General features: G+C 42.9%; 2 protein-coding genes across 3 annotated transcripts; one reads left to right on the top strand and one right to left on the bottom strand.

The window, feature by feature from the left end:
• Positions 1-1060: 1060 nt before the first annotated feature.
• plvapb (plasmalemma vesicle associated protein b) lies at positions 1061-6799 on the top strand. Its single transcript, XM_085250761.1, has 9 exons — positions 1061-1470; positions 1772-1948; positions 2030-2111; positions 2412-2613; positions 2701-2920; positions 4907-5056; positions 5223-5279; positions 5684-5788; positions 5946-6799. Exons 1-9 carry the CDS (start codon positions 1270-1272, stop codon positions 5952-5954), a joined length of 1203 nt encoding a protein of 400 aa, XP_085106887.1. The 5' UTR covers positions 1061-1269; the 3' UTR covers positions 5955-6799.
• A 4975-nt stretch (positions 6800-11774) lies between these two features.
• Positions 11775-27704, bottom strand: gtpbp3 (GTP binding protein 3, mitochondrial). Of its 2 annotated transcripts, XM_085250763.1 has the most exons (11): positions 27339-27704; positions 26775-27049; positions 25447-25533; positions 24644-24726; positions 23487-23606; positions 20791-20863; positions 20011-20154; positions 16793-16958; positions 14153-14268; positions 13791-13965; positions 11775-13577 (listed from the first exon to the last, which is right to left on the bottom strand). In XM_085250763.1, the coding sequence occupies exons 1-11, from the start codon at positions 27401-27403 to the stop codon at positions 13346-13348; spliced, it is 1536 nt and encodes a 511-aa protein (XP_085106889.1). In that variant the 5' UTR covers positions 27404-27704; the 3' UTR covers positions 11775-13345. The 2 variants fall into 2 exon arrangements, with proteins under 2 accessions (XP_085106889.1, XP_085106890.1); XM_085250764.1 differs by lacking the exon at positions 20011-20154.
• Between the last annotated feature and the right edge of the window lie 187 nt (positions 27705-27891).

The raw sequence follows: 27891 nt of genomic DNA on the forward strand, positions 1-27891 counted from the left end.
ACTAAAGTACTGAACGTCTGTGCTTCTGGTGGACATGAGTCCTGACTGATTGGATATTTATCTGAGAAAATATGATGTATGTAGTTTATGAATGTGGCGTGGTTGTTGATGCAGCTGAGCTGCTTGGAGTATTTGAGAAACTGTTGATCTGCTGGGATTTTACTGCACATCCATCTCTAGTGTTAAAAAAGAGGTTTTATTTATGTAGTGGCAAATTACAACTGTTACTTTATACTGTAAGGTCAAGACTGTACAGTAATACAAAGAGAAACCAGAGCGCTTCAACCAACGTTTGTAGAAGAGCATCTATGAACGACTGTGGCAGATGGGCCCCAGCAGCAGGAGGCCTCACCTGCCAACAGGAACCTGAGGATTGAAACTGGATCACAGAAGATTAGAAAAATGTTGCCCGGTCTGTTGAGTTTTGCTACAAATAGCATGAAATCAAATCATCGACCCATCCCGCTGCAGCCCAGCCTGGGTGTTGTTGCTGGGTCCATATCTATGACTGCAGTGCACCTTCTTCTGATGCCGCTGTGATGCTGTCGCACCAATATGGACCAAAATCCCTGAGAAATGTTTGCAGCACCTTGTTGTTTCTGTGCCACAAATTATTATTAAGGTGCTTCTGAATGCAAAAGTGGGTCCGACCCGTTACCACCGAGGCACAATGAAGTGATTGCTCGCTTATTTTAAACCCTAATTTAAGGTCATTTAATAGAGTTCGTAGATTCCACTACAGGAGAGCATGCAGCCTCTGCAAAGGCGACTTCTTTAGGCAGCGTGAGCACATTTTGTTAGAACTGACGGTTTTCTTACAGTTTTTGTTGAAAAGCTTTAAATGTATTTATGTCTTGAAGATCTTTAAATCTAATTCCCATCACACCAACTTATTTTTGTTTCAAACGTTCCATGGAAAGTTTCTGATAACTTGGGCAGCTTTGCAGCAGGAGGCTGTCCTGCGACACAGGCTGATTAGGGACGGGAGGGGAAGAGGCAGGAGAGGTTGGGCTGGGATGGGCAGGAAGTGTGCCTCTAGCACCAATTATAAACATGACCCTTCTGGACACCTAAGGGTCATTGTTTACGTCCATCATTGCCTGCCACTTGTGCCTGTCTGCTTCTTCACGTCGGCAGGGCTGCAGAGCTGTAAAAGGTGAGCAGAAGTCCGGGAAACCATCACCTCACTGCACGCTCGACTTCTTCCATCTTCCAGGGGGAATACTTGCGGATTTTCTTTATGGACAAATAATTTCTCTGTAGTCAGTCATGTACAGCTCCAGCTACTCTCGGGCCAAACTGAGCCCAGGGGTAAGGCACCTGAACAAGTCCAAAGCGAAGAGCTGCGGCTACTACATGAGGATCGTCTTCCTCTTTTCTTCTCTCATCCAGTCGCTCATCATCGTCAGCTTGGTGCTTTTTGTCATCTACGGACAGCCGGAGAAGACTGCAGCAGATAAAAGGGTCAAGGTCAGTGAGCTGGTCTAAGTTTGGTTTATTAAACTGAAGCATTCAAATATTTTAAAGACATTTGAATGTCCCGGCCCACCTTGAATAACAATACAACAGCTTATTAGTAGGATTATTTTCTGAGAGGTTTTCTTAGATTTCAGTGATGTCATGTTCAGAAACCATTAATGTGTTTTTTTTTTCACTGTAAATATTTTAATTCTAATTATTTTAGTATTTTACGTGATTTCCCAGTTGTTCTACCATCATGTGTAGAGCTGTAAGAAGCATGGCTTTGATGCTGAGTGCTGTTATCCTGCAGGAGCTGGAGCTGGGCTTCAATAAACTGAGTGACAACAACATCGAGCTGAGGAAGGAGAAAAGTAAGCTGGAAGCTCAGCTGAAGGCTCGCGCTGAGGAGAGAGCAGCTCTGGAGAAAGAGATGGCGAAGCAGCAGATTGATGCCAACAAGACGGAGCAGGATCTGAAGAAAAAGTCTGTAAGTTCACTTCCCCGTTGGTCACCAATGCAAGAAAATATAATCGTGAATCAAATGTCTTTGTGTGTGTTTTCTTCACAGGAGGACTGCAACAGGTTACTGAACCTAGCACGGCGCCCCCTCCCTCCGATACAGCCCCATATCACTAGAAGCAGCACGAGCAGTATGTACCTCAGTGCCATCTTCTTCTTCTCAGGCATTTATCGTCTCATCAAACATGAAACACAAACAGTGTCTGCAGACGTCACTCTGAAGTTGAACAGTTAAAAGAGTCTTGATGCTGCGGAGGTGGATCTCGATCTGCCCAAACAGTTAAACATGTTGCAAACCATCTGGAAACTCGTTATCTAATAACTCTGAAGCATTAATAAATGATGCGTTAAGCCTTAATTAGCATTATTGCAGTTGGCCTTAATAAGAGTGAAATCGTCGCTTTCTGACAGTTTCTGTCTGAATCCTCCAGGCGAGCTGAGTAATCTGAAGAGACTCTACGATCAGCAGGAGGCCAAGCTGGACGTCGTCAACTCAAACTTCACCCAGACGGTGCAGAATCTGCGGGATGAGTTAGACACAGCCGTCAAAGACCGAACGCGCCTCAACGACGAGGTGGTGGAGCTGCGGCGCGACAACACCTTTCTCAGGGAGCAGCACGCCTTGTACACCAGGTAGGTGTGTGTGGCGTGTGCGACTGAAACAACCTGAAAAATAAGCAAAGTTAAAGCGTTTTATTTTATTCTTTCTGCCTCCACCAGCAAGTGCAAAGAGGACTTTGCAAATTCTCTAGAAGGCATCACGACGGTGACCAGAGAATTCTTGGACCGGATTAACAAACTGTTTCCTCACCAGCTCACCTTTCACCTCACCTGCAGCAGCCAGCGGGAGCACATGGACAAGATCAAAAACAGCTGCACGAACCTGTCCAGAGACGTGGAGAACAAGTTCCAGGTTTATCTCGACAATGTGGGGAAAATGGTAATTTAACATTTTTAATGCCATTTTTAATACTTTCAAATCACTCTTTGGTGCAGCTGCTGCCAACTCAGAGATGCATCAGATCAGACAATCAACCAGATCTGTTTTTGTTTTTAAAGAAGGGGTGATAGGCAATCGGGATTTCAGTTCTCATTTTATTCTGAAAGGTCAGAATAAAAGTGATAAATGACATACTTGCTCTGGATAAAAAACAGCACTGTGCTTCTCTCTTTATCGACCTGTCAAAAGCTTTCGACACTGTGGATCACGCCATTTTGAAGCATAGGCTTCTTTCTTTGGGGCTGTCTAGACATGTTGTCTCCTGGTTCACTAACTATTTGAGTGACAGGACTCAATGCATTAAATGTGAAAATCTGTGCTCAGAACTTTTGAATATTCACACTGGGGTGCCACAGGGTTCAATTTTAGGACCTCTGCTGTTCATCATGTATATAAATGATTTGGGACAAAATGTGTCCAATGCTAGTATGCATTTTTATGCTGATGACACAGTTATTTATTCCTTTGGCTCAAACTTTGAAAAGGCAATAGAATCTTTGCAGAAAGCTTTTGACGTGGTTCAGCACACACTTCTGGAGCTGAAATTGGTTCTCAATGCTGAAAAGACAAAGCTAATGTTGTTTTCAAACATGAAGAGATTTCCTCAAACTGTCCCCTTGGTGTCCACTCTTGAGGGAAACCTCATAGAAGTGGTGCATACGTATAAATATCTTGGCTTTTTAATTGATGATTCTCTGACCTTTAAATCTCACATAGACAATCTTGTGAAAAAACTCAAACTAAAATTGGGATTTTTCTTTCGAAACAAATTTTGCTTTTCTTTTGAGACAAAAAAGCGTCTTGTAAATGCCACATTTTTATCTGTTTTAGATGATGGTGATCTGCTGTACATGAATGCTTCCGCCCAGTGTCTTCATAAGATTGACTCAGTTTATCATGCCTCCTTATGGTTTATTACAAACTGTAGGGCCTTGACCCATTGTTGTGATCTGTACGCTCGAGTGGGATGGCCTTCGTTGTCCTCCAGGAGGTTTGTTCACTGGTGCATCTTTATTTATAAGGCCCTGCTTGGACAAATGCCCACCTACATTTGCGATCTGCTCACACGGAGAAGTACTGTTTCTTACAGCCTGCGTTCAAGCGATCTTTTATTGCTCAATGTTCCATTTGCCAGAACTGAACTGGGAAAGAGGGCTTTTACTTATGCTGCCCCTTTCACATGGAACATGATGCAAAAAGACTGGAAGATAGCAGATCTTATTTCATTAAATGCTTTTAAGTCCAGATTGAGAGAGCCAGAGAAAAATGTTTTTAAAATGTAATTGTTATTTATAATATGTATGTAACTTTGTAATTTCAACGTGTTGTCGCCTCTTGGCCAGGACTCCCTTGAAAAAGAGGTTTTTAATCTCAATGGGACTTTTCCTGGTTAAATAAAGGTTAATAATAATAATAAAAAATATAGTGAGATATAACGTGGCAGAGAGATGCCTGCATAAAAGAGGTTTGCTTCAGTAAATTAACTACTTGAGGGAGAGGAAGTGTTTATTTTCAGGTCAGACTTTCAGCCTTTAAACTTTTGAACTCTCCCTGAAGAAGTTAATTCTGTGGAACATCCCAGAGTACAATCTGAGTGGGAAACCGCTTTCTCAAGGGAGGAAGTCTCTGCATTGTATCATTGCTGATAAATGCAGCTAAAGAGACAGATGTCCTGTGAGGCAGTGCCAGGGTAAAGCAGACGTGAAGTATGTGTCTCTGCTGATGCAGCACTTTAAAATGAGCCTCGGACGCCTTCAAAGTGTCGGGTCAAAGTTCTCAAAACAGCTTAAAAACGTTCGAAACGTCATAAATATTTTGATATTTTTCATGTTTTTACTCAAAATTGCAGCAGGGAAAGCAAAACAAAATTCTATCTACTCATATGTTGTCCAAGATTAAAATAAAATTGTGTTGTTTTGCTCTCAGGTGTCTGAAATTCAAGAAAAGTCCAGTCAGCTGGAAGTGAAAAACAAACACTTAATCTCCGACTTCGAGGAGTGTCAACGCAATCACTCAGAGTTTGTTGAAAAAACGTCCAAACAGTCGCAGATCGCACAAAAAGCTCATGATGATAAGGTAAATCAGATCTGGGTGGACGGGAAGCGGGAGCCACTGTGTCGTTACAAAGCAAATGCAAATGTTCATCTACTCCTGTTTTATCTGCTTTTCTAAGAGTGCAAATCCTGCAGTTTCATATTCGACACAAACACTGTTTGACTTACACCGTGTGTACTTTCCACAGGTTGAGAAATTACTGCAGGAGAAGGAAGAACTGAGACAACAACTGTCCAATATGAAGGTAAAAGACACGAACAAATAAACAAACTAATACTCTGTCACAGAACGAGAGCTTGATTAGGACTCGGGACAGATGTTCACTTATTGTATTTACATTTGACTCAGTCTTGAATCTCAGCTGATGAAGATTCGATTTCCCTCCAATCGGAATTATTATTTATCCCCAAAAGCAGAGATGTAATCATGTCACATCCTTCTCGGAGTGTCATCCACCTCTGAGCTGTGAAATCACAGCAGATCTGGTGATTACATAGACGTCAGTGCAGAGGTGAGGTGGTGAGGGGGAATTGGACAGGAATCTGAGAATCTGCAGCAGCTGCAGGGCGGATGGAGAAGCGAGATGACAAAAGAAAGCTGCACTAATGTTCTGACTGTGTCTAACGTTAAATGACCTTTGTTTTGCAGCCCGGCGCTAAACCTGCAGGCTTTCAGGCGTCCTCGCTGCAGGGCAGACACACTCCAACTAACTGGACTTCTGTAGGAATAACCGGCATCTTCAAAGCTCCAACGGTAAGCCTTCAGATTGCTGTTGACTGCGAGCTCGAAGCTTCATCAGCCTGCAGATATCATCCCTGTGACAATGATAAAATACTGATGCTGAGCAGGGATGAGACCTTTACACGTCCAGCTTACTTTGCTTACAATTTTTTGATGTTTTATCTTCCAGGTGAAATGAAATAATGCGTCCTGGTGGTCAGAGAGAGGAGAGAGGCAAATCCAGCCCACAGCGCTCAGGACGTTGTTTTTTAAAGCCTGTGTATATACTAGAGTGTGCAGATGCTTTGCCTCCATATAGTAACTGCATCGTGTGTTTTTGAACTTCTGCTCTGAAGCATTGTACCCAGGTAAATGTAAGAAGTAGGTGTGCATGTGTCCTTTTGTGTGTCTCTGTGCAGGTAGAAAAACTGACTCTGGAAAAATACTTTTGTTTGCTGACGGTGAAATTTCGTCCCGCTGACATTAAAAATGTAACAAAGACTCAGACAACAGCTGCTCACTGGGCTGTGAGAAACAGACTAGTCTTAAAATAGCAACTGTTAAGTGTCCCAGTGGCGAGATGCTAACGTAGCCTGGATGACAGTACAGACGTCCATTAAGTCATAAACACGTGGTCACGTCAGCCGAGTCGCTCGAAGTCGTAAACACTGGATGTCAAAAAGAGGAATCATGAATTTGACTGAAAACACTTTGTTTTGATGATCAGCTTAAAGAAAAGAAAGAAAAACAGCTGAGTCTTCATGAACTGTCCCAGTTTCGGTGCTGTTTTCAGGCTTTACTGCTTCCTTTTCTCGTCATAAGCAGGCTGAGCACGTCCGGTCTGTGGCAGGAAACAGAAGCCTGCTTTTATGATTATTGTGGATCCGTTTGGACATGAAAAAGATGTCAGGAAAACAACAGAAACACAGTGAAAAGTCGTGTTATTTGCAGTGTTTTCAACTTCTGACTGAAGACTGTTTCATGGCTACTATTCATGTAAATACTGTATATTTAATAAAAGAATAAACAACCATTTGATGTTAACAGTTATGCAGTTTTGTTTTTATTTTACCAGACGTTCAGCTTTACAGGGTTAAACAAAAGTTACATCGTTATACAAACATCCTCAGAAACTCAAAGCTGCAGGTGACTGACAACCAGTTTCACACACGTGTTCTTTCATTTCAGAGGTGAAGCTTGTGTCGCGGTAATAATTCTTTGAGGTCCAAATGCACGTCACAGCCTGAACTCACAAAAACACGCTTTTTAAATGCAAAAACCAAACGCTGAGAGACCCACAAACAAGCAGCAGCTGAGGCGGCTGCAGCGACGGCCTGGCACAGCACGTTAACGAAGGACACGCAGCACTGGTGTCCGTGGGTTCTAGGCCAGACTCGTGTCCTATGAAGCCTATGAAGGGATTTTGTGCGTGAGCATTAACACTGAGACGGTCACCGCCTCCTCGTTGATTAGTGAACACGGTGTTTAAGTTCAGACACAAAAGCGTTTTTGCAGAACATCTTTGCCTATTTGTGTAGATAATAGCATCACTTCTTTTATCCTGTTAGACACCAGTGCACGTTTTCTATCATTTGCACGATTATCTAACAGGTTGTGTCCTCATTTAAGTTTGTGTGAAGTCACAGAAGATGTTTAACCTTTGACCAACAAATTCTACTCAGTTTATTCCCGAATCTGATGCAATAATTGTGCTAAATTTAAAGATATTTCCTCCAGGTGTTCTGCATTCACAAGAACGGGATCATGGTGACCTTTGACCGGCTCCATCTCAACAAAGTTTTTCTGTTCTGTCTTATAAATCCCGAGGATTTGTTTTAGTTTCATTTTGTGACAAACTTGCGTCAGAAGTGGAAGAAATAAGGCCAGACAGAACAAATATTTGAGTTCGTTTCCATATTACATAAGAAACAAACCAGGATTATCTCCCAGACTCGCTGTACACAAGGATGTGTGTGTTACAGGTGAGCTGGTCTGCCTCCTGTTTTCAGGAAATCCTTTGTTTCGCATCAAGTGTTTCCAGTGCCGTGTATAGCTACGAATGCACTCACACTGGTTTAAGTAAAATGCGTGCAGGGTGGACCTGGCTGCAGCGGAGCAGACAGTCATTAATCAAACCTACAGGAAGCTAAAAGTACCCATCATCAGTCACATATGGACCAAACTGTGACGATGAGGTTAAGCTTATGCGTCATCTCTTTTTCCCATTCGTGTGCAGACTGATGATTATGAGGACATGTTATCATGTTGAATTTGTTTAACTACATTGTTATAACTCAGGGCACTGATATTTGCAATCGTGATGATTCAGCTAAAATAAAACACCTCAGGTTTAGTCAACACGAGGCACTGATGGACGAGAATATCCAGAGCTGCGCTTTTACTGTCACAGATCTCTGTCATATACCCTCCATATAAAAAGAATTAAAATTACATTTTTTGGTTCTTACGAAGCATGAATGCAGATCCAAGCCATCAGCACTACAGTGGTGCAGGACGTCAGCGCAATTATTCTTCTGGGAATCATGAATTTGTAGATAAAATATCAACAGGACACATAAAATTGACAACAACCACTGAGCTTTCACAGAGCGGCACCATTAGCGTTGTGAGGTCCCAAAGAAGTACACCTTTCCTACTGATATACAAAACATCCGACTTTCACAGCTGTAGTAAACACAGTGACCCGGAGGCCATCGCACACGGGCAGGGCTTCAAAGACAAAGCTCCAGAATTTACTACCACTAATTTGTCTGACAACAAGCCCCACTTTTAGTTTACACTTCCCTTGTTTTGCAATTAATCAACGCAGAACATGAAAGTCAACAAAAAGGGTGACAGAGCAGCACAGGAAGAGGAAAGGTCAGATAGCACAGCCAGACGCCAGAGACGCAGAAAAGGCAGAAAGGCAGAGGTGGTGCTGGGTAACAGAGGTGCAAATGTCGTCAGAGACGGGGCAAGAAGACACCAACTGGGGAAGAAGGGTGAGGAGTTCAGCGTGGAAACATAAATATTTGATCAAGGCTAAACTGACAGGGAAACAAAGGGCACAGAAAGCAGTGCCAACAAGAATGTGTCTAACAAAGGGAACGCTGGCTTTAGACAACACTAAGCCAGTCTCTGTAGGAACAGACAGGAATATATGTAATGCATAATGAAGAAGGTTAAAGCATGCGATTCGTGCAATCTGTTCTTCGCCTTTACTTCTCTACTGTAACACGTCCGTGCACCTTTAAACTTGTGTAATAAAGATTAATTCAAATCATCGCTGAGCGACACATTCCTGTTTCACCAGTGATGCAATGGACTGTGGAAGTCATCCCAGTACAATGAACTCACCGTCATGTTCAAGAAACCAGTCCGGGATGATCCGAGCTTTGTGACATGCCACCCAGAGGCGGAGCCAGACATTTGAAACACCCGGGGCTTAGCCCAAAGAGTAGTATGCATGTGGGATTTTTTTTTTTTTTTTTTTTGGGGGGGGGGGGGGGGGGGTGGGTGTAGAAATGACTGAAAGATTAATAGGCTCTGTTCAAAAAAGAATGACTTCATATAGGGAAAAATATATATCACATGTGCAGGACACCTTAAACTAGTTTTTTAATTAAGCAGCAAGGCAGAACAAGGTCAGGGCTGCATCAAGACACAGGGACTAAACCCCAGTTCAACCAGACCCAGAACTGATCCAGAATTAAAACAGGACTACAACAGTTCAAAATCAGGACTACTGAGGACTTAACCAAGACAGAACCAGAATCAGAACTAGATGATAGCACTAAAAATCTTCATAGACCTGCACTACACTTATTTTTTTAATTCTACCAAAGTACACTATTTAGATTGAGAAAAGTTTATATAATTATTCAGCCTTGTTGTGCAAACAAGCCTGCAGAACTTAATAAATACAGAATTTGAAAAATAACAAACCTAAAAAGAAACACTAGGTACGAGATACATGAGGACCTATGATACGGTGATACTTTTGGTAAACAACCATTTGACTAACATGTGTGTCTCACCTGCTCTTGTTCATCTGTTCTGTCCTCGTTCTCCTCTCTCTCCCTCTTTGTGCTGACAATCATCAAATATACAGTTGAAACCAGATATTTACTCTTCAGATAAAAACACTTTTTTAATTGTAACATCAAATCAGACTAAATGTTTATTTTTTTTAGATTGATAAATATAAAAACATATTTGTTAAATTTAAGAGTAAAGAGAGAAACTGTCTGTATTTCTTAATTGCAAATGGCACCAAATTGTATTCAAACTTGAGCCACACTTATGGAGCTCCACAGTTCTGTTCCTGGTGTTTTGGTTGATATCTCTTGATTTTCCCATGTCAAAGAAACAGGCTCTGTGTTTTGCCTTATATGCATCCACAGCTGTGCCAGCAATTTACTCACATGGACTCTACTAACCTATCAGAAGCTTCTTCAGCTCAGAATGGAATTGTCTGGAGTTTTCTTATTAATTAACAATAAATTTAGTGTACATGTACTCCTAAATTTGATGAAAGTGATAAAAATAGCTCTGTCTCTCTTTATTCTGAAATTTAACTAATTCAAAATATATTTCAATATTTATCTAAAACAAAAATTTACTCTAAATTGATGTTGTACAGTAAAAATGTTTTATGTTTTCTCCCTAAAGTGTAAATATCTGGTTACAAATGTGAATATCCTGCTGTGTACTGAAATTCCTCTTGTTTTGCATAGAAATATACTGAACAACATACAAAGCATAATATATAAAATAACATTTACCTGAGTTTTTTCTTTGAAAGAAGCCTCTAATGTCCATTCTTTTATTTCAGTACATAACTGAAACCGATTTAGTCGGGGAGGGTAAGAACTGAAAATATGAAATAAACACACGTAAGCTAAGACTCTAAAAAAAATAGCATTTGTTCGGCTTTTCATTTCGCCATTTGTTGATTCACTTGAAGAGCAAGTAACGTAATATTGGTCAAGTGATCAGTTTCATATCAATCTTTCGTGATGCACCGTCATATTTACATTATTTGTACAGTACGAATGATTTGCTTTGGTACCTGGTCAAACTTAAGCTCTCCTTAGTATGGCTGGCTCCGTCTCTCCAACAGCGCACTCACGGGCAGCAGCTGCCCCGCCCCCTCGCTCAGTCGCTTAGTGCCTGAGCTTGGATCATACCAATATCAGGGGGGGATTCACGCACAGTCGTAAATTCCCACAGTGTGCACTATGTGCTTCGAATATTGTGTGTACTTTTTGTTTTATACAGTTGTCAGCCAGGCATCTAACTATGAAAAAATTACACTCCAAAATACCCCGGGCTTCTGACAAAACAACCCGGGCTTAAGCCCCGTAAGCCACCCCCACGCTCCGCCCCTGATGCCACCCCTGCAGACCTGTGGTCATAAAGGGACGGACGGTGCTCAGGTAGGCTGTGGTGTTTGGACAATGCTCATCTGATACTAAGGGGCACAAAGTGCGTTAAGACAATTTTGTGGATGTGGTCTGTAATAGTTCAGCAGCCCATTTAGCACCAACGATCACACCATGGTCAAAGTCACTTAAATCGCTTTTCTACACAAATCAATTTTATTTATACAGCCGTGCTTTATATTGTACAGTAAACCCTACAATAATACATACAGAGAAAAGCCCAACAATCATATGACCCCCTATGAGCAGCACTTTGGCGACAGTGGGAAGGAAAAACTCCCTTTTAACAGGAAGAAAACTTCAGCAGAACCAGGAGGGGCGGGGCCATCTGCTGTGATTGGTTGGTGTGAGAGAAGGAAGACAGGATAAAGACCTGCTGTGGAAGAGAGACAGAGATTAATAACAGATATGATTCAGTGCAGAGAGGTCTGTTAACACATAGTGAGTGAGGAAGAAACACCCAGTGCATCATGGGAATCCCCAGCAGCCTACGTCTGCTGCAGCATAACTAAGGGAGGATTCAGGGTCACCTGGTCCAGCCCTAACTATATGCTTTAGCAAAAAGGAAAGTTTGAAGCCTGATCTTGAAAGTAGAGATAGTGTCTGTCTCCTGAATCCAAACTGGAAGCTGGTTCCACAGAAGAGGGGCCTGAAAACTGAAGGCTCTGCCTCCCATTCTGCTTTTAAATACTCTAGGAACAACAAGTAGGCCTGCAGAGCGAGAGCGGAGCGCTCTAATAGGGTGATATGGTACTACAAGGTCATTAAGATAAGATGGGGCCTGATTATTTAAGACCTTGTATGTGAGGAGCAGGATTTTGAATTCTGGATTTAACAGGAAGCCAAAACAGCAGAAAGTTAGAGGCCATCCAGGTCTTTATATCTTTAAGACATTCCTGCAGTCTAACTCATTGGTGTGTGTTATATTTGTTTATTATGTAATATGTAGTAATATGTTTTGAAAAGATGTAAAAATCCCTTGATGTTTAATAGCATGAGGGAGGCTAATTTTGTACTGTTAACGAGTAGCTGATGGGTTTATATTATTCCATCCATCCATCCATTCACTTCTGCTTATCCTTTTCAGGGTCGCGGGGGGCGCTGGAGCCTATCCCAGCTGTCATAGGGCGAGAGGCGGGGTACACCCTGGACAGGTCGCCAGTCTGTCGCAAGGCTAACACACAGGGACAGACAACCATTCGCACTCACATTCATTTGCACATTCACACCTAGTGACAATTTGGATTATCCAATTAACCTATCCCCACAAGCTGCATGTCTTTGGACGGTGGGAGGAAGCCGGAGTACCCGGAGGGAACCCACGCAAACACGGGGAGAACATGCAAACTCCACACAGAAAGACCCCGGCCTGATGTTGGAATTGAACTCAGGACCTTCTTGCTGTGCGGCAACAGTGCTAACCACCGTGCCACCGTGGTTTATATTATTATTTTTATTATTAGTGACTCAAAGAGGGCACCGAGTATTTTTAGTTCACTGTTTTATCTTCAGCAAAAAAACAAGAACGTAGCTTCTGTGTATCTTTAAAGAGAATTTTTATTTGTTACAAAAATACACACGATCTCATTTATTTAAGGGTCCAAAGTAACGTAACACAGCAACATGTAACAAAGCGACACAATCATTCTGATTAGTATTAGTTCTTTTTTGGAAAATAAATAAATGTAATAAAGGCGCAAAGTAAAAAAAATAAGTCATGTTCCTGCGGTACAAGTAAACACCCAAACCTTCAGTCCATGACCTTGCAGGTTATATTTGAAAGATCTGGGCTGTTGTGTTGCAGCCCAGGAGGCCGATCTTCAAAGGATTTCGACATCTATTTTCAAATTACGACTCAAGGCTTGCCAAACACTTGTTCGGTATATTGGGCCTTTGAGGCACCTGTCATCATGCTCAAACTATTTTGGCTGATAAAAAGCATCAACAGAAAACATTTTAGCGTCCTGGGAGCGCACGCGTTCAGCGGCCAAGAACACAGAGTTTTTTCTTTCAGCTGTGTGTCGACGCCTGGCTCAGCGCCCAGCGGTGTCCTTTCAGTCCTGTTTTCTGACACCGTGAGACTGCAGGAATGCGATTTTCCTCTCAGAGCAGCCGGCGATCGCATATCTGTCAGTTTTTCACTCTTTTATTTTCCAATGCAGAAGTCTTTGAAGATGATGTCCAGGATCTCCTCTGCGCCGACCCGTCCAGTGATCCGGCCCAGGCTGGTGACAGCTAAACGGACACCTTCGGCTGCCAGAGCGAGGTCAGTGTCACGGTACCGCTGATACTGAGCCAGAGCCGCCGCGCACCGCTGCAGGTGGGCCCGGTGGCGAGCCTGTGTCAGGGTGGGGGCACCGAACAGAGGGTCGCCACACCTACAGAGGAAGTTAATCAGCGAATGTGAAGAGCCTCTGGAGGAGAACTACAAAGATAAAGATGCACTGGGAAGACTGCCTTAACAAATAAACAGTTAAGATTGATCCCTGCCATCAGTTCAGTTTGTACAGCCATCTCACACATCCTGCAAGAGGACATTCAAATGAGACTTGGCCTTCGCACTGGGGCAACAAAACAAAACTCAAACTCACAGAGTCTTGACACTGCTGTGCAGCACTGTGAGGAAGGCCTTCAGTCCCTCGTTAGTCTGGCAGGAGATCAGACGGACAGCAGGGAGACCAGAGACACCCCTCAGCTCCGTGTCCAGCTTTTGTCTCTGCTTCTCAGGCAGCAGATCGGCCTTATTCAACACCAGGAGACACCTGTCTGCAGGACATGATGTGGTAAGTTAACTTGACTGATCCTCATTTGTCTCTGCCTGGGGTTACCTCATGCACGTGTTTAAGACTAACTAACTAACTGCAGACAGCTACAGGCACCAAGGCTTTCTGTGAAAGTCAAACGTCTTTAAAATGCAGTCGGTGCATCAGTAGACAAACGCATGGCACGGTACCTGTGTCAGGCAGCACACTCCTCAGGTGCTCCCGCAGGAACGCCGCGGCTCGGTCTACCTCAGAGGGGAGATGAGCAGAGTCCACGACCACCAGCGTCAGATCTGCCTGCTCCACCCTGGAGAAACAGAGCAGCCTCCACTTTAGTCACAAACCCTCTGCTGACACTCGACCTGTAATGATGGCGTGGCAGGTATTTCTCATCACCGTGTGTTTCCATGGCTGAATGTGTTCTGGTAACCACAACAAGGACAGTCGTGAGTATTTCAGACGTGGATCCTGAAATGTGTTTATTTGAGGCAACTTTTCCACAACAGCGTGAAAATCGTAAGATGCAGTCAGGACACTTTATGGGCGATAGCTGAGGTCAAAAGGAAGGTGAAGGGCGAAAGTAGTTGTAGTCCAAACCAGGAGTACTGAGTAAAAATAATCTGGGGCCTCTTACTTCTTACTTTGACGATTTATGGTTCAGACCCCACCGACCATGACCTTCACATCTGTATCTTGCACTGTACACAGACGAACAAACACCGGCACTCAAAACTGCTTTTGTGGTGGTTTTTGTGCTACAGGTGGTTCCTCTAGGATAAAGTATAGCTCCTTTATGCTCTACAATCTATGGCAGTACTGTTGGGAAATACATCAAGCCCAAACACGTTTCCCACCACCTGTGCCCGCTCTTGGCTGCGCACCAAGATATCTCAGAGCAGAGACTGTTGTTCTGTTTCACAAACGAACTATAAGCTATAGCCCGGAAAAGCTGGCAGGGACATCCCATCACTCTAAATGGTATTCACGTGAAATACTGGTTCCTTGCATCCGTCTCACTGCGAGGTAGCAGCAGGAGTGGAGGCGGATGCTTGTACTTACCACGTCCTTCCTGTAGTGACCCAGGTCACGAGCCTTTCTCCTGCTCCCTGCAAAAGCAGTTTCCCACAGAACACAAACTGCCTGCCCTTCCTATAGAGCCACCAGGTCAGGCACATAACTTAAACAAGGAGTGAAGGGATGAGACTGCATTTGCACTGGAAATGGCATTCCTCTGGACACACCTGGATTTATACCAGCAGTGACAGCAAAGCTGATACTGTGCTCATTTTGGGAGTCGGGAGGTGACGAATAAGAAAAATACAGCGTAGTACTGTGAAGGCTGACACATGTATGAGGTTCAGTATTCACTTTACTCTATACCAGTGAGTACAGCCTGCAAGTATGAGGGTCCTTCTTTCACTGCAGGCCCCTTCATGTCCCACTGACTCACATACTAGCCACCCACCCATCCATCTGTTTATCCGTGCATCTGTACTTCATTCCATCCTTCCACCCATTCATCTGTCACTCCATCAGTCCCTCCACCCGTCCATCTGTCCTTCCATTCATCCATCTTAACTTCATATTCAGTTTAGGACAGCAGGGGGACCGAAGCCCACCTTTGCCCATCACAGGGCTCAGCTGTCTTTATGTGGTGTAGAAACATACACTGTTTATGTAAAGTTAATGTGAAAGCTTTAAGGTTTTAGCCCTTTCATTAGCTCGCACACTGAACTGACATTGAAACCTTGTTAGAATCAGCTACCTGAAGCCATCTGCCCGACTAGTTTACACAAGTTTGATCTGGTCTAATATATTTAAAAACCTGCTGTAGTCTAAATAAGCCTACTTCCTGCCGTCCTACCACCTCACCTCCCTAAAGAGGCACAAATGAGTCATAGATAATACCGTTCAGGATGTGTCCTTCATTTTTGGTTTAAGTACGCTGTGGCGCAGCCTGTGCTTGAGACCTTGATAACCTTGATCTCTTCTATGATTTCAGGTTTGTTTCCAATATTTCTAAAACTAATATTAGGGAGAAAGTCTGTCTTTAAATCAAACACACTCGGTGTGCAGATATTTTATTAACACTTGGCACTAACGACTCGGCTTTAGCTTCCGTTAACACTGTAGAGCCCAGCGCTATCTCGTTTGGCGGGCATACATGCACTGCAACCAGCTTTAAGTTATAATTGTCAAACAGAAGATTTTCTGTGTGCCTCACCTGCTTCCTCGGGGCTCCTACCAGCCTCTACTCTTGACCTGTTTCTTTATTCTCTGTGCCGTTTGCATGTTTCCTCTGTTTGCTATTTATTCCTCATGTCTTTACTAGTTTACCATTTCTATGTGGAACTTCTAAACTTGTTTTAAAGCCTTCGCGGCTCCATCACGGCGGATACTGTTTTCTATTTTTGAGTCCGACTGCAGAGATGTATGTGTTGTCATGCTGAATGGCCTGATACTGTATGTTCATCTCTCCTACACACGAAACTTCTCGACGGTACAACGAGGAAAGGGGACTCTTCGTTATGCAACCTCCTGAGAGTGTTTGCACTGTGTATTTATAACTAGCATCAATATAAACTCTGGGGTAGGACAGACATTACAGAAATGACTTATTTCTTCCTTTCTTTGTTTCCAGGGTCACTTCGCATTGGTCTGCAGGCCAATATGTTCTGTTAAATCATACATAATGCAGTACTTTGCAATAAATACTCACTTGCATTCCTGTCCTGTGCAAGTATTCGAACATCAGTCTTCATTTCTTTCTATTAACATGAAAGCAAAACAATGCAACAGAAGTCCAACTTTAAGAGGTTTCCATGCGCTACCTTTCCCGAGCGCGGCGGACGCCCTCTCTCTCCACCAGGTCCGAGCTGTCTCTGAGGCCAGCTGTGTCACTCAGGAGGACGGGGAACCCACCGAGGTCCAGAGCCGTCTCCACCACATCTCTGGTGGTGCCAGCAATGGGAGACACAATGGCTGCAGGTCTCTGACCTGGAATACAAAATGTTTTTAAATGTTAATGAATAAACTTGCCTGTCACAAAAAAACAAGCATTGTGTGCATTTCTCAAAGTAATAATTTGGTCATTTCATCACCTGCAATACAGCAGATCATTTATAACCAGAGAAATCTCCCGGGTCTAATAACGCTGACATATCTGTGCTTCTGGGTGTGAGCTCGAGCCACCGGAGCACGAATCATAGCAGGAAGGACTTTATCTGACATCTGTCAAATACACCGATCGCTCTGATACGAAGACATCCGAGCTTCAAGACCGGAGAGCTTACATTAAAAGGTTCGACATTATGTCAGGAAACATGTCCTCATATTACAAAACACCAAACATATACATAATTAGAGAGAAGGGGCACATTTAAACTCTACAGAAACGTATCTAACAAATGTGAAAATATTACTTAAATCTTAAATGTTTTTATTCTTTTAAGTGTTTATTCTACAGATTAGGGCTGCCACGATTAGTCGACTATCAAAATTGTCGACGACTGATTTAATAGTCGACGCGTCGTTTGAAGCTTTGTAAGATCACAAAAGACGCAGGAATAAGTAGCAGGATTTAAGAGTGTAATAACGGACTGAAACAGGAGATGGCAGCACTGCATGTACAAGGGTGCCAGCTGCCGTTAAACCCCGAAGAAGAAGAAGCTGTGTCCCAGAATTCATAGCGCGGCCCAGCTCAGTTTATAACAATGGCGGCAGCTAGTTAGTTCTAATATTACTCTTATTATTCTTTCTGGGTCACAAAATAAACGATTAACATATTTTCAGGCGAGAATGTAGCTGTGTAAACCTCAAATATCTGCTCAGTTTATCAAGACACCGCATATTTTCAAAAGCGCTCCGACGTTTTCGGAGACGTCTGTTACCCACTAGCTCGATAGTTAGCCGGGGGCTAGGCTAACTAGAGCGGTGAGAACACCGGACTCCCGGCAAATCGTTTTCAAACCCACCGCCGTCTTTGGCTACTCAGGTTAAACATGATATATGAGTCACTTAGATAACTTAAAAATGTTATTGTTTGGCTTTTTTCAGTGTTTTATTTGTTCCTGAGTAAATCGGTTTGGCTGAGATTAAAGTTATAGTTCTTACACAGCTGAATAAACGTCAAGCAGACAGCTGATTATCAGAAGTGTGAGATGCTCCAGAATTTACTCCGGTGTCCTGTTATATTTTAGATAGCAAGGAGTTTATTAAACTTCACCGAAACAATCTGCAAATTTCATTAAAATTTAATAAACTATCATCTTGTCTTTATTTTTAGTTAGCACAGACCTTAAACACTTCAAGCTGTAAGCTAATGATAGTTATATAAGAGCAGATGCTGCTGGTGCAATAAGCTGTACTTTTATGTCCAATGGATGATGATCCGATTAGTCGACTAATCGCAAAAATAATCGGTGACTAGTCGACTATCAAAATAATCGTTTGTGGCAGCCCTACTACAGATTGACTCCACTGTCACCTGAAGCACCAGCACAAGCGTAAAACAGAGATAAAGGTTCCCGTCTTTCATACAAAAATCTGGGATGAAAAACAGAAGTTAAAAACTTTCACCTTTTGATTAGACGAAAGGTGAAAGTTTTGTCTAATCAAAAACTAGAACAAACTCTTTGACTTAAGCTGCAGCGTAAAGGTGTGAAAGCTCTCAGGTGCATTTATGTTTCCATCCAGACTCCTTTCATTATTATTCTTTCACATTTAGTGAAGAATATGAAGGATTGAACTGAAGGAACTGGGCACAAAGGTAAGTCACCAACTCTTTATCCAACCAAATATGAAACATGGTCACAATCTCCTCTTTGGTTCTGAATCAGGGCTGAGCATCGACTTCTATGTATAAAAACAAAGCTGACACTTCATCAGAGCTGTAACTTTGTGTGACTGAGGATAAAACACAGGCCTGGCTTTTTATAGCAGATGACCTTAAAAATATTCTGCAGTAAATCAAAAACTGAAGAAAACCATGAATCAACATGTGAACGTTACCTGATGCTGCTGAGGTGAAGCAAAGTTACAGAGGCAGAATTTTAAAAAGTTTACATTTCCTCTGGATTGAACAGCAGAAATGAGGCCGACAGCTCTGAACACAACAGCCGACTTGTGCGTAATAATCAGTGAATAATGCAGAAAGCAGAGATTTTGATGGTAAACTGGTCTCCGAGTACACTGAGAGAGAGAGCTGTGCAGGAAGTGAGACTTTTATCGTGGTGGAAACAAAACAGCCAAAGTCAGAGAGATTAATGACGAGAAGTTTTCATCTTCTTTTGCTGCTTCAGTCAGTTTTGGTCAGAGTGACGAAACCTGCAGCTTCAGAATCTGAGACGTCGACTTTCAGCCCCGACGGCGTGTCCGTGCTGTCGGGTGAACGGTCCACACTCGTGTTTGCATCCTTGTGTGGATCCGTGTAGCTGCCCTCATTTGCTGTTTTAAATCGTTTTGTGAGCTTTAACCTGAGATTCTGGCGTTTCTGGTAAAATACATTTAATGAATCGATATCGCTTCATTCAAACTAAAAATGATTTGAATCAGGAAATCGATATTTAAACCCAGCCCAAGTCTGAATTATGGTTTTAAATATATCACCATGCTGATGTCACAGTGAAGCTGAACGTTGACTTCTGGATATAAAATGTAACCAAGCTGTCCACGTTTTCATTCACAAACATGTTCACTGTGGTCTCAGTGACGCTGGGCCGTGATCGGCTCGTCTCTGACTCCACGTTGGTGTTTGCACCAAATGTGCTGCGATTCCCTAAAGTCGTTCCTGATGCTGCACTGGATGAGCCGGATCGATCCATCAGAAACTTTTGCACTTTTCAAACAGATGCTAAAAACTTCTGATGAGAAGGAAAAACCAGGTTTCTTGTGCTTGATGGGACGCAGCACAGACTTCCTCTGACTTCTGAGATGACAGATATCTTTTTCCCTGATTCGCCATCAAAATATATATTAAAAATATTCTTTGTACATTATAATTTGATCCTTTGGCTGTATGTGAGGGTGTGTCCGACTCCGGCTCTCTTACAGAGTTTGTTAAGAAGGCTACTTTTTCCTGCATTCGTAGCTCCCGCGATCACCACCTGGACCCCGCTGCGAAGCCGCTCGCCCCGTCTCTCGTCCTTCAGGTGTCGCTCAATCTCCGCTTGCAGATCACTTACTGACACGTCCACTATGAGGGGATCAGCACAGACACAGAGGCATTATAAAATACATTGCTGTCCTCTTTTTCCTTAAAACTCTTCGAACTCTTCGATGGACAAAGTACTTCACTCAAATTTTGGCCACTTTGAAGGTAAAAATGAACACGATGTCAGATAAATCTTTGCAGGTGGAAAAGCAAAGTATTTATACCACCTTTCCTATTTTTGAAAGTCTATTATTAAGTCTATTATTATTTTCCGCTCTGTGGCATGAGCCAACATTAGTCACCACCAAAACAAACACCCGTTCCCAGGCTTTGTGCTCAAATCTCAAAACATTTGAGACTTATGAAAGAATCTGGCAGTGCCAGACGACCGGCGACACTCACAGGGGAGGTCGCTCCCTCTCAGGTCTGCTGAGAGGATAGGAAACCCAGTCGGGCCGCTGACGGCACTCTTCCTGGGAGTAGGCTTGTTTTTGAAATGCCTCAACTCCCCTTCTGGCCGTCCTCTCAACACATCCTAAGAAAATGACCCTCGGAAAAATTGCCACTTAGAGCTCATAACAGGAAGAGCAGTCGGACTCCTCTCTCCCTTTAACCCCTTTAAACCCCAAAGCATGACTGCCCTGTTGCTGTTTCGCAAAGGTCAAAGTGCACAGGTACCTCGGTTCAAGACCCCGTCCTCAATGAGCTCATCCTCGCTGAAGTCTATGAAGGCCTCGACGTGGGCCAAACACTGTGAAGACACAGGGAGGGGAGGGGTGAAATCAGGGAGCTAAAGCTCAGCTCCTTCAATGACTTAAGCATAACATTTCTGGAGGAGTCTTACAAAAATGAAGCTACTTTTTCTATTTTTACTGCAAAGCTTATTTACATGAAATGTGACACCAGGCCAGAAAAATACACGACAGATATGAACATAAATCCCTTTTGCTGAGTCTTTCTGTAGGTTTGCTTCACTGCCAGATTTAAGCTCAGGAATAGCTCTGTATAGAGAAAAGCTTCAGCATTTCCACCAAGATCAGTATCTTCACTGACACTGTGGAACATAAACACAATAGCGGTATAGCTCCAGAAAAACAGGAAGCATCAGATTCCCATAGTTGAATCAATTTCTAAATGTGGGAAACCTATGGTTAAAAAAGCCGCATTGTTTAGTGTCAAATGCAGGTTTGACCTCCACCAACATGAACATATAGGATACTTTTTTATTAGCAATCTTCTCAGAAATGCGCGTCCAAAATAAAGCCGTGTTTTAAAAGCTTCTGGGAACCGAGCTCAGCAGCTGCCAACAAGCAAATTAAGAAGGTTTTCTCAGGGGAGAACACCTGGACCGGCTGGTCAGGTCTGGTGCCAAAGTATTGAAAGACCAACGTTTTATGCTTTTCAAAACAGGTCAGAGTACAAAAGGGCTTGGCCCACATCCAGCGAGTTCAAGTGTTCATCCGCGGTCAGCGACCTTCTCCTGTGAGCTGCCTCCGCAAAACACCAACAAAAACCACGATCAGGTCAGGATTACACAAACGCACAGCAACGCACGGCAACACGTCAGCGTCCTTTAACTTTGGGCCTGACTCACAATGACTTCTTTATCATTTTGGACTGCATGCATCAACTCAACCACAAATGAACATCGTTGCTTTTTAAATCTTTAGAAATAATAAAGCAAAATAAGGCACCGAGCTACAGTATCGGAGCAAAAACGGTCTAACCTGGGATTTAAATTTGCGTTCATTTCTCCCAACCTGAGCTACACCTACAGATTTATGACACACACAGGATACTTCACACAGATAAGAAGAACAATACCGCTGCACGTACTGTATCATGCTTTTATTCGACCGTGGTCATTTTCAGATAAACGTTAGCCATGCTTCAGACGTTCAGTAAACACTGCAGCAGGTTTTAACCACTTTTCTAAAACGACAGTTGTCAGAAACAGATGTGCCGCTTTGTCTGCTCACTAATATCACACTTTTCCTCAGGAAATAAAAATCTTAACACAGGTCTGATGCCACGAATGCTAAAAATTAGTTTTTTTATTTTTCTCTGGAAAGTGAATCACATCACTGATCCGAGGAAACGCTGCCGTTACTCACTCGACCGCTGCTGACTCTCCTGTCTGAGCATTTTATCCATATCTGTGAGAAAAGTTCAATCATTTAAAAAAGTTATTAAGACTTTAGAAACCTTCTGTTTAACTGTTACGCTGGCTGATTGGATTCATATGATTTTCTTTTAATTCCATGTCTGCGAGGTCAAACTGAACTGACTTTAATATTTTAAAAGTACTTTGTGTACATGTGCCCTGGAAAGACTATCACTTTGAATCCAAGCATTGAACAGAAACACACGGACTGCAGCAACTTGAAAACAGGAAGCCTCAGACTCCCATAGGTTGCTGCATCAACACTGCAGTCTTGGAGGTACAAAAATGCATTGTGTTGGTACGAAGCAAGTGAATCCCGACCTACAGCACAGTCCGGACAGGTTCTTTCCTGAGTTTCTTCTGGGAAAACTCCAGAAGTTCCCCTCGTTTCAGGTGCCAAGCTAACTCGGAATGAGTTAAAACAGATGCTTTCTGTTTGTGCAGAGACGCGAGGAGGAGAGACCGGGTGTCAAAGCTGCTGCGTCCAGTCCAGCTGAAGACCGGAGCAAGTTTAGGATTTTCTTGTAGGCGGCAGAATTCCTGGTTTCAGCTCCAGACCATCACACGACCACCACCAGGTTTGACTGAATCGCCGCGTCAGTTTTTCAATTCAATGCAATTCAGCTTTATTTATACAGGCGCCTCAACGTGCTTTATATTGTAAGGTAGACCCTACAATAATACACACAGAGGAAAACCCAACAACATCAGAGCAAGCACTTTGGCGACAGTGGGAAGGAAAAACTCCCTTTTAACAGGAAGAAACCTCCAGCAGAACCAGGCTCAGAGAGGGGCGGAGCCATCTGCTGTGATTGGCTGGGGCGACGTGGATGACCTCAAATACTCCAAAAAGTCCAGCTTTTGACTCATCAGGATAGGTCCTCAATTTATTTTCCCACATGAGCCCCGCAGCTCTCTAGATGTTCTTCCTCCTGGATGAGTCGTCGATGTGAGTAATTTTGGTCGGCCGGTCACTCCTGGGTTGTTCCCCGCAGCTGAAAGACGATGCTCTGCGACTCTTTCCAAGCTGACTTTGTTTCTCAGCAGTTTCTCTTTCAGATCTTTTATACTACTTCATTTTCTCTCGATTCAGCAGGTCCGGCAGGTGTAAATGAATTAAATATGTATGTGTGACACAGAAATAACTAAAACATCATGAAAACGGGCAAATACTTCTTCAAACCAGCTGCTTTTCTACCAGAGGACGTACCCGTTTCAGTCTGTCGCTCCAGTCCTGATACAGGCGTCCCAGTTCGCCTGACATCTGTCTAAGAGCCTGCCTCCTCTGGGCCTCTGTCTCTGCGTGGATCAGATCCCCAAGCCCCTCCACCTATGAATCACACACCATATGTTACATATATCCTTATACTGGAATGTTTAATGTGTACACATCCTTTCTGTCTCCTGTCATAACAAACGTTTCTCCCAAAAAGTTTAAAATAAAGTGAAAAATTCAATAATTTCCAAATCATTCAAAGAGTATTTAAACACAACATATCAAATGTTAAAAGTTAGAAATGTCATTGTTATTATTTTTTAACATAACACAACATAACTAATAATTTTTTGGTTTTGATGAAGCCGACATCTTTCACAAACTGCCCTTTCTGGCTGAGGCGTATATAAATATATGTAATGCAGCCCATTGAATACGCAGATGTGGGTCTTCAGGCCTGTTCAGCATCCAGAGTCTGGCTGCTGGGATACGTGCAGAACCCACGATTTCCAAAAAACATATCTGCAAACTTTAACGTGTCCCATCATCTTTTCCAACACGAATTTTAAAATGAATTGTGTTCACTGACAACAGTTTTCAGAAGTGGTGCGGGCTGTTTCATCAAGTGTTTTTCCCTTATTATGTCCATTAGGTGTTATCTACAGGAAAGTGCATCCTGCTGCTGTTTAGAGAGGGATGTCGCTGCCTCAGCTTAGACACTGATGCCAAATTCCTTTCAGCACCAATAAAACTCATCTTATCTGAAAGTCCTGCGAGCGTTTGGCTCATCTGCTATTTTACTTTTCCTCTCAAAACAGTCCGTTAAAAACTTTATTAAATTGTTCGTACGTGTTATTCATATCCAATGTCCTGTGTGAGGTTAATATATTAGTTTTTATGCTTCACAGAAAATCCAAACAGACTTTTATTAATGCTTCAGGCTGTATATTAAAAAAAACATCTACAGAGGCCCAGTTGTTGCATTAATGTGGGAATATCAGACAACTCAATGAAATAAAATCGCCAAAGGGCAAAATACGCAAAAGGAGAAGTTGTCCCTGTTTACATTTCATGCATATGAAATCCCCGAACAGCCGCTATAATAACTCTAGATGCACAACAATGTGTTTTACACATTCCTCTCCACTCGCCTCCGTTAAACCGAGTTTCCCTGCTTGAAAAGCTCTCCGCGTGAACTCCCCCGCTTCGGCCGGCCTCAAGCCAGGCACGCTTCCTGAAAAACACACGTAAACACAAATATGAAGAAATGTATGAGACGTGTGCGCACACAATGCACACACTGAGGACAAAACATAAGGTCAATGACTCACGCAGAGAGCAAAAACAGGCACAACTACAGGTTAAGTAGGTTCATTGTTTTCTCAGACACTTTGCAAATCTCATCAGGAGAGACAATAGTGAGTGCAAAACCAAACGTGGGTCACCGTCTCCTGATTACAGACATTTTACTCGACTGATGTCACCGACACGCTCGGTGTTTTTGGTTTCCAAATGAAGGCAACAATTTTATGTGAATGAACCTTGAAAACGAAGGTAATGTAATATTAAATATTCCTCCCTGCTTAGAAAAAAACACCTTACAGCACATAAACTCTCTGCTTTGTACAATGCTGCCCCCTGGGAGGTCAACAGGAGAACTGCAGTAAAAACATCAAGCACAGGAGGACTGTCACGCTTGCCACAGCACATATTAAAAGTATCTCAGACGCGGCGATGCATGCGTCAGTTCTCTGTTTTAAGTCGCAGTGATGGATGGCCGCCTGACTCCAACAGATATCGTACTTATGGAGGCTTAGAGCTCAGGAAGCTACAAAGACTCAAACTTCAAAACGCTCTTCAAAGGGACGGCTGCATCTCAAGTCTGGATATGTTTGCTTGTCACATTGAATTATATCAAGTTTTTTAAAACATTATACTGAGAATCACATCTTACCAAGAGCCTGTAAGACAGCAGTAACGACAGCGGGACCTCCGTGGATATGGAACTCCACGCTATCTTCTCCGGAGAAACTACGAGGAGCTGATGAAACAAACAAAGGAATAACAACACTCTGTGCATCCTTTAGTTATTTAAATATGTAAAGAGAACTGAAGTGAATAACGGGCAGGACGTGAGATGCTGGAAAGATTTATTACTGGTTTTAGATCAAACACAGCAGCTATGGTTGTGGGTTAGTGAGAAATGACGTGGTTTTACCAAACCCTGTCATGTTGTTTAGAGAATGTGTCCCACCGTTAAAGCAGCCACCGCTCTATTTCCACCGTTTAGCCTCTACACGCTATTTCCAAACAATGCAGTGAAAAACCTTATTTCACGAGTGGAAAACATTCGAGGCAGATGCTCCACTTCTCAGGTGTAGACCTTCCACCAAAGTCAGTCCAAGCTCAGGTCGTGTTCAGAGAAATGGGGGAAAAAACTAAACAAAGAACTACGTCTCAGACTCAGTTAGCATGTTTTGTTTGCATGGCTGCATCTGCCAAACACAAGCCTTCTGCGACAATGTGCTTTAGGCAGATGAGACCAACAGCATCTTAGCACAAATACTTCAGCACAGTGATGGAGTGATGAAGGTTTGGGCTTGTTTTACAGCCTTGTGGCTTAATAAATAGCCACAAACAATCAGTGAACTGAAGCACATTTGAAAAGAAGAGTGAGCCTATAATCCTCCACAACAATACTTCAAGCTATTGCTGCTAAATGGGGTTCTACCAGTTCCTGAATCATGGAGCGTAGTTAGTTTTTCACACACTGCTTCTATATTTTGGCTTAGCATCCCAACCCCACCCACCCTCTCCTCTTGTTGGTACCCAGGACTTAGAAGAAACTGCTGATCCTCTTTGAGGCCTTTCCCAAACCGCAGCATCAATCAAGATCTTTGCTCGCTCCATCCATCATCCTGTTTCAATAAGCACTGTTTAATCAGAACTAAGGTGTGGTCCCTGCCTGAGGAATAACAACACTGTGTAATACATCATAAGGCATTATTCATCTCAGGTTGTATTTACCTACTTTTATTGCCTGGCAAACACTACATCGTTTTTATATTGTGTGCTGATATGTAAAACAATAACACTGGCTGAGGGAATACTTCCTTGTTATCATAATTAAGTACGAGTCTGTCTACATATCTGGGACATGCTGATAAACCTTTGGACATGGATGTAACTTATGTGCTTCTAAACAAAAACATATCCACATCCTCATATTCTCAGACAAAAACAGAGAAGAACAAAATGTTAGAACGGTCCAGTGGAACTGACCTGGAAACCACAGGACGAGCCCACGGTCCAGCACTTCTGTGGAGCGGGGGTCTGTGATGCTGCGTAACAGGGCGGTGCGTGGAGGGGGCAGACGCTGCGTGAACCCAGCCATACACCTCAGGGCTGTAGCTGAGGCGGGACCGCTGACACGTACCACTGCCACCCCGCACCTGCCGTGCCCGGACGACAGCGCAAAGATGGTGTCAGCATCAGCCAGTGCAGCTGGGGCTCCATCACAGGTAGAGGAGAAGAGCCTGTAGGGTGGAGCTCCACGGCTGGAAATAAGAAAATGACTGATTCATACTATAACATATTCTACATCTTGTTTTCAGTTATTATATCTCTATTATATTATTTAAACTCAAAATCAAAGTTATAAATGAGCACTTAAATAAACAACACTGAAAGTTAAGTCAGTGTAACAACAAGCATTAAACTTGAGTGGGTAAATAATGAAAAGTGCCCAAAGAAATCTATATTTTAATAGCACTATTTTGCTTCTGTGAATGCAGCCATAAAAATAAAGACATGAATTTGACATAGAGGCCGGGAAACAGAACGAACCTCATCCTGACTGTGTGCACAGCAGCTCTCCATATCCCACCACACACGGGCCGCAGCGGCAGCATCAGTATGAGACACCAAACGTTTCATTTATTTGCCGCTTCTCCTACAGACCAACACCCAACACATTATTTCCACTTTGCTTCTTTTCAGTTAACGTCGGAGTGTCTGTGAAGCTAATGTTAGCTGCCAAATCCGGACATTCACTCTTTTGCGTCTTATCTTATGTTATATTAAAGTATAATTTACACACTCATCCCACTCGTGACTTTTCCTTCCCATCTTTCAGTCACATTTATGTAGCTCCTCCCACTCTTGATTTCGATTGGTTAGCGTTTCTCACAACGACAGCAGATTAAGCACTCCCGTTTGTTCGACGCTTGTCAATCCATCTCAAGCCACGCCCATCGTACGCTGAAAATTCGGTCCGTGTGACTATTTCAAATATGATCGTTCCGGGATCAAAGGTCTGATTTTCAGCCTTTTTTGTTGTTTTATATCACGTTAAACAAATACATCCATTTAAACATTAAAATATAAAATGTTGGTTATT

This window comes from Mchenga conophoros, linkage group LG17 (genome assembly GCF_057382185.1).
Source record: "Mchenga conophoros isolate Kocher_MC1m ecotype Shallow Benthic linkage group LG17, M_conophoros_male_GT1.1, whole genome shotgun sequence".
Classification (NCBI taxonomy): Eukaryota; Metazoa; Chordata; class Actinopteri; order Cichliformes; family Cichlidae; genus Mchenga; species Mchenga conophoros.

What these genes read in the sequence shown, in the direction of transcription:
- plvapb (XM_085250761.1), top strand. Translation starts at nt 1,270, where the DNA reads ATGTACAGCTCCAGCTACTCTCGGGCCAAACTGAGCCCAGGGGTAAGG. An exon ending in CAGCACGCCTTGTACACCAG is followed by an intron (nt 2,614 to 2,700) that starts GTAGGTGTGTGT and finishes TGCCTCCACCAG; the next exon opens with CAAGTGCAAAGAGGACTTTG. An exon ending in AACAACTGTCCAATATGAAG is followed by an intron (nt 5,280 to 5,683) that starts GTAAAAGACACG and finishes TTTGTTTTGCAG; the next exon opens with CCCGGCGCTAAACCTGCAGG.
- gtpbp3 (XM_085250763.1), bottom strand. Translation starts at nt 27,403, where the DNA reads ATGCTGCCGCTGCGGCCCGTGTGTGGTGGGATATGGAGAGCTGCTGTG. An exon ending in GGAAACTCGGTTTAACGGAG is followed by an intron (nt 23,607 to 24,643) that starts GCGAGTGGAGAG and finishes TGTGATTCATAG; the next exon opens with GTGGAGGGGCTTGGGGATCT. An exon ending in GGACGGGGTCTTGAACCGAG is followed by an intron (nt 20,155 to 20,790) that starts GTACCTGTGCAC and finishes ATCCCCTCATAG; the next exon opens with TGGACGTGTCAGTAAGTGAT.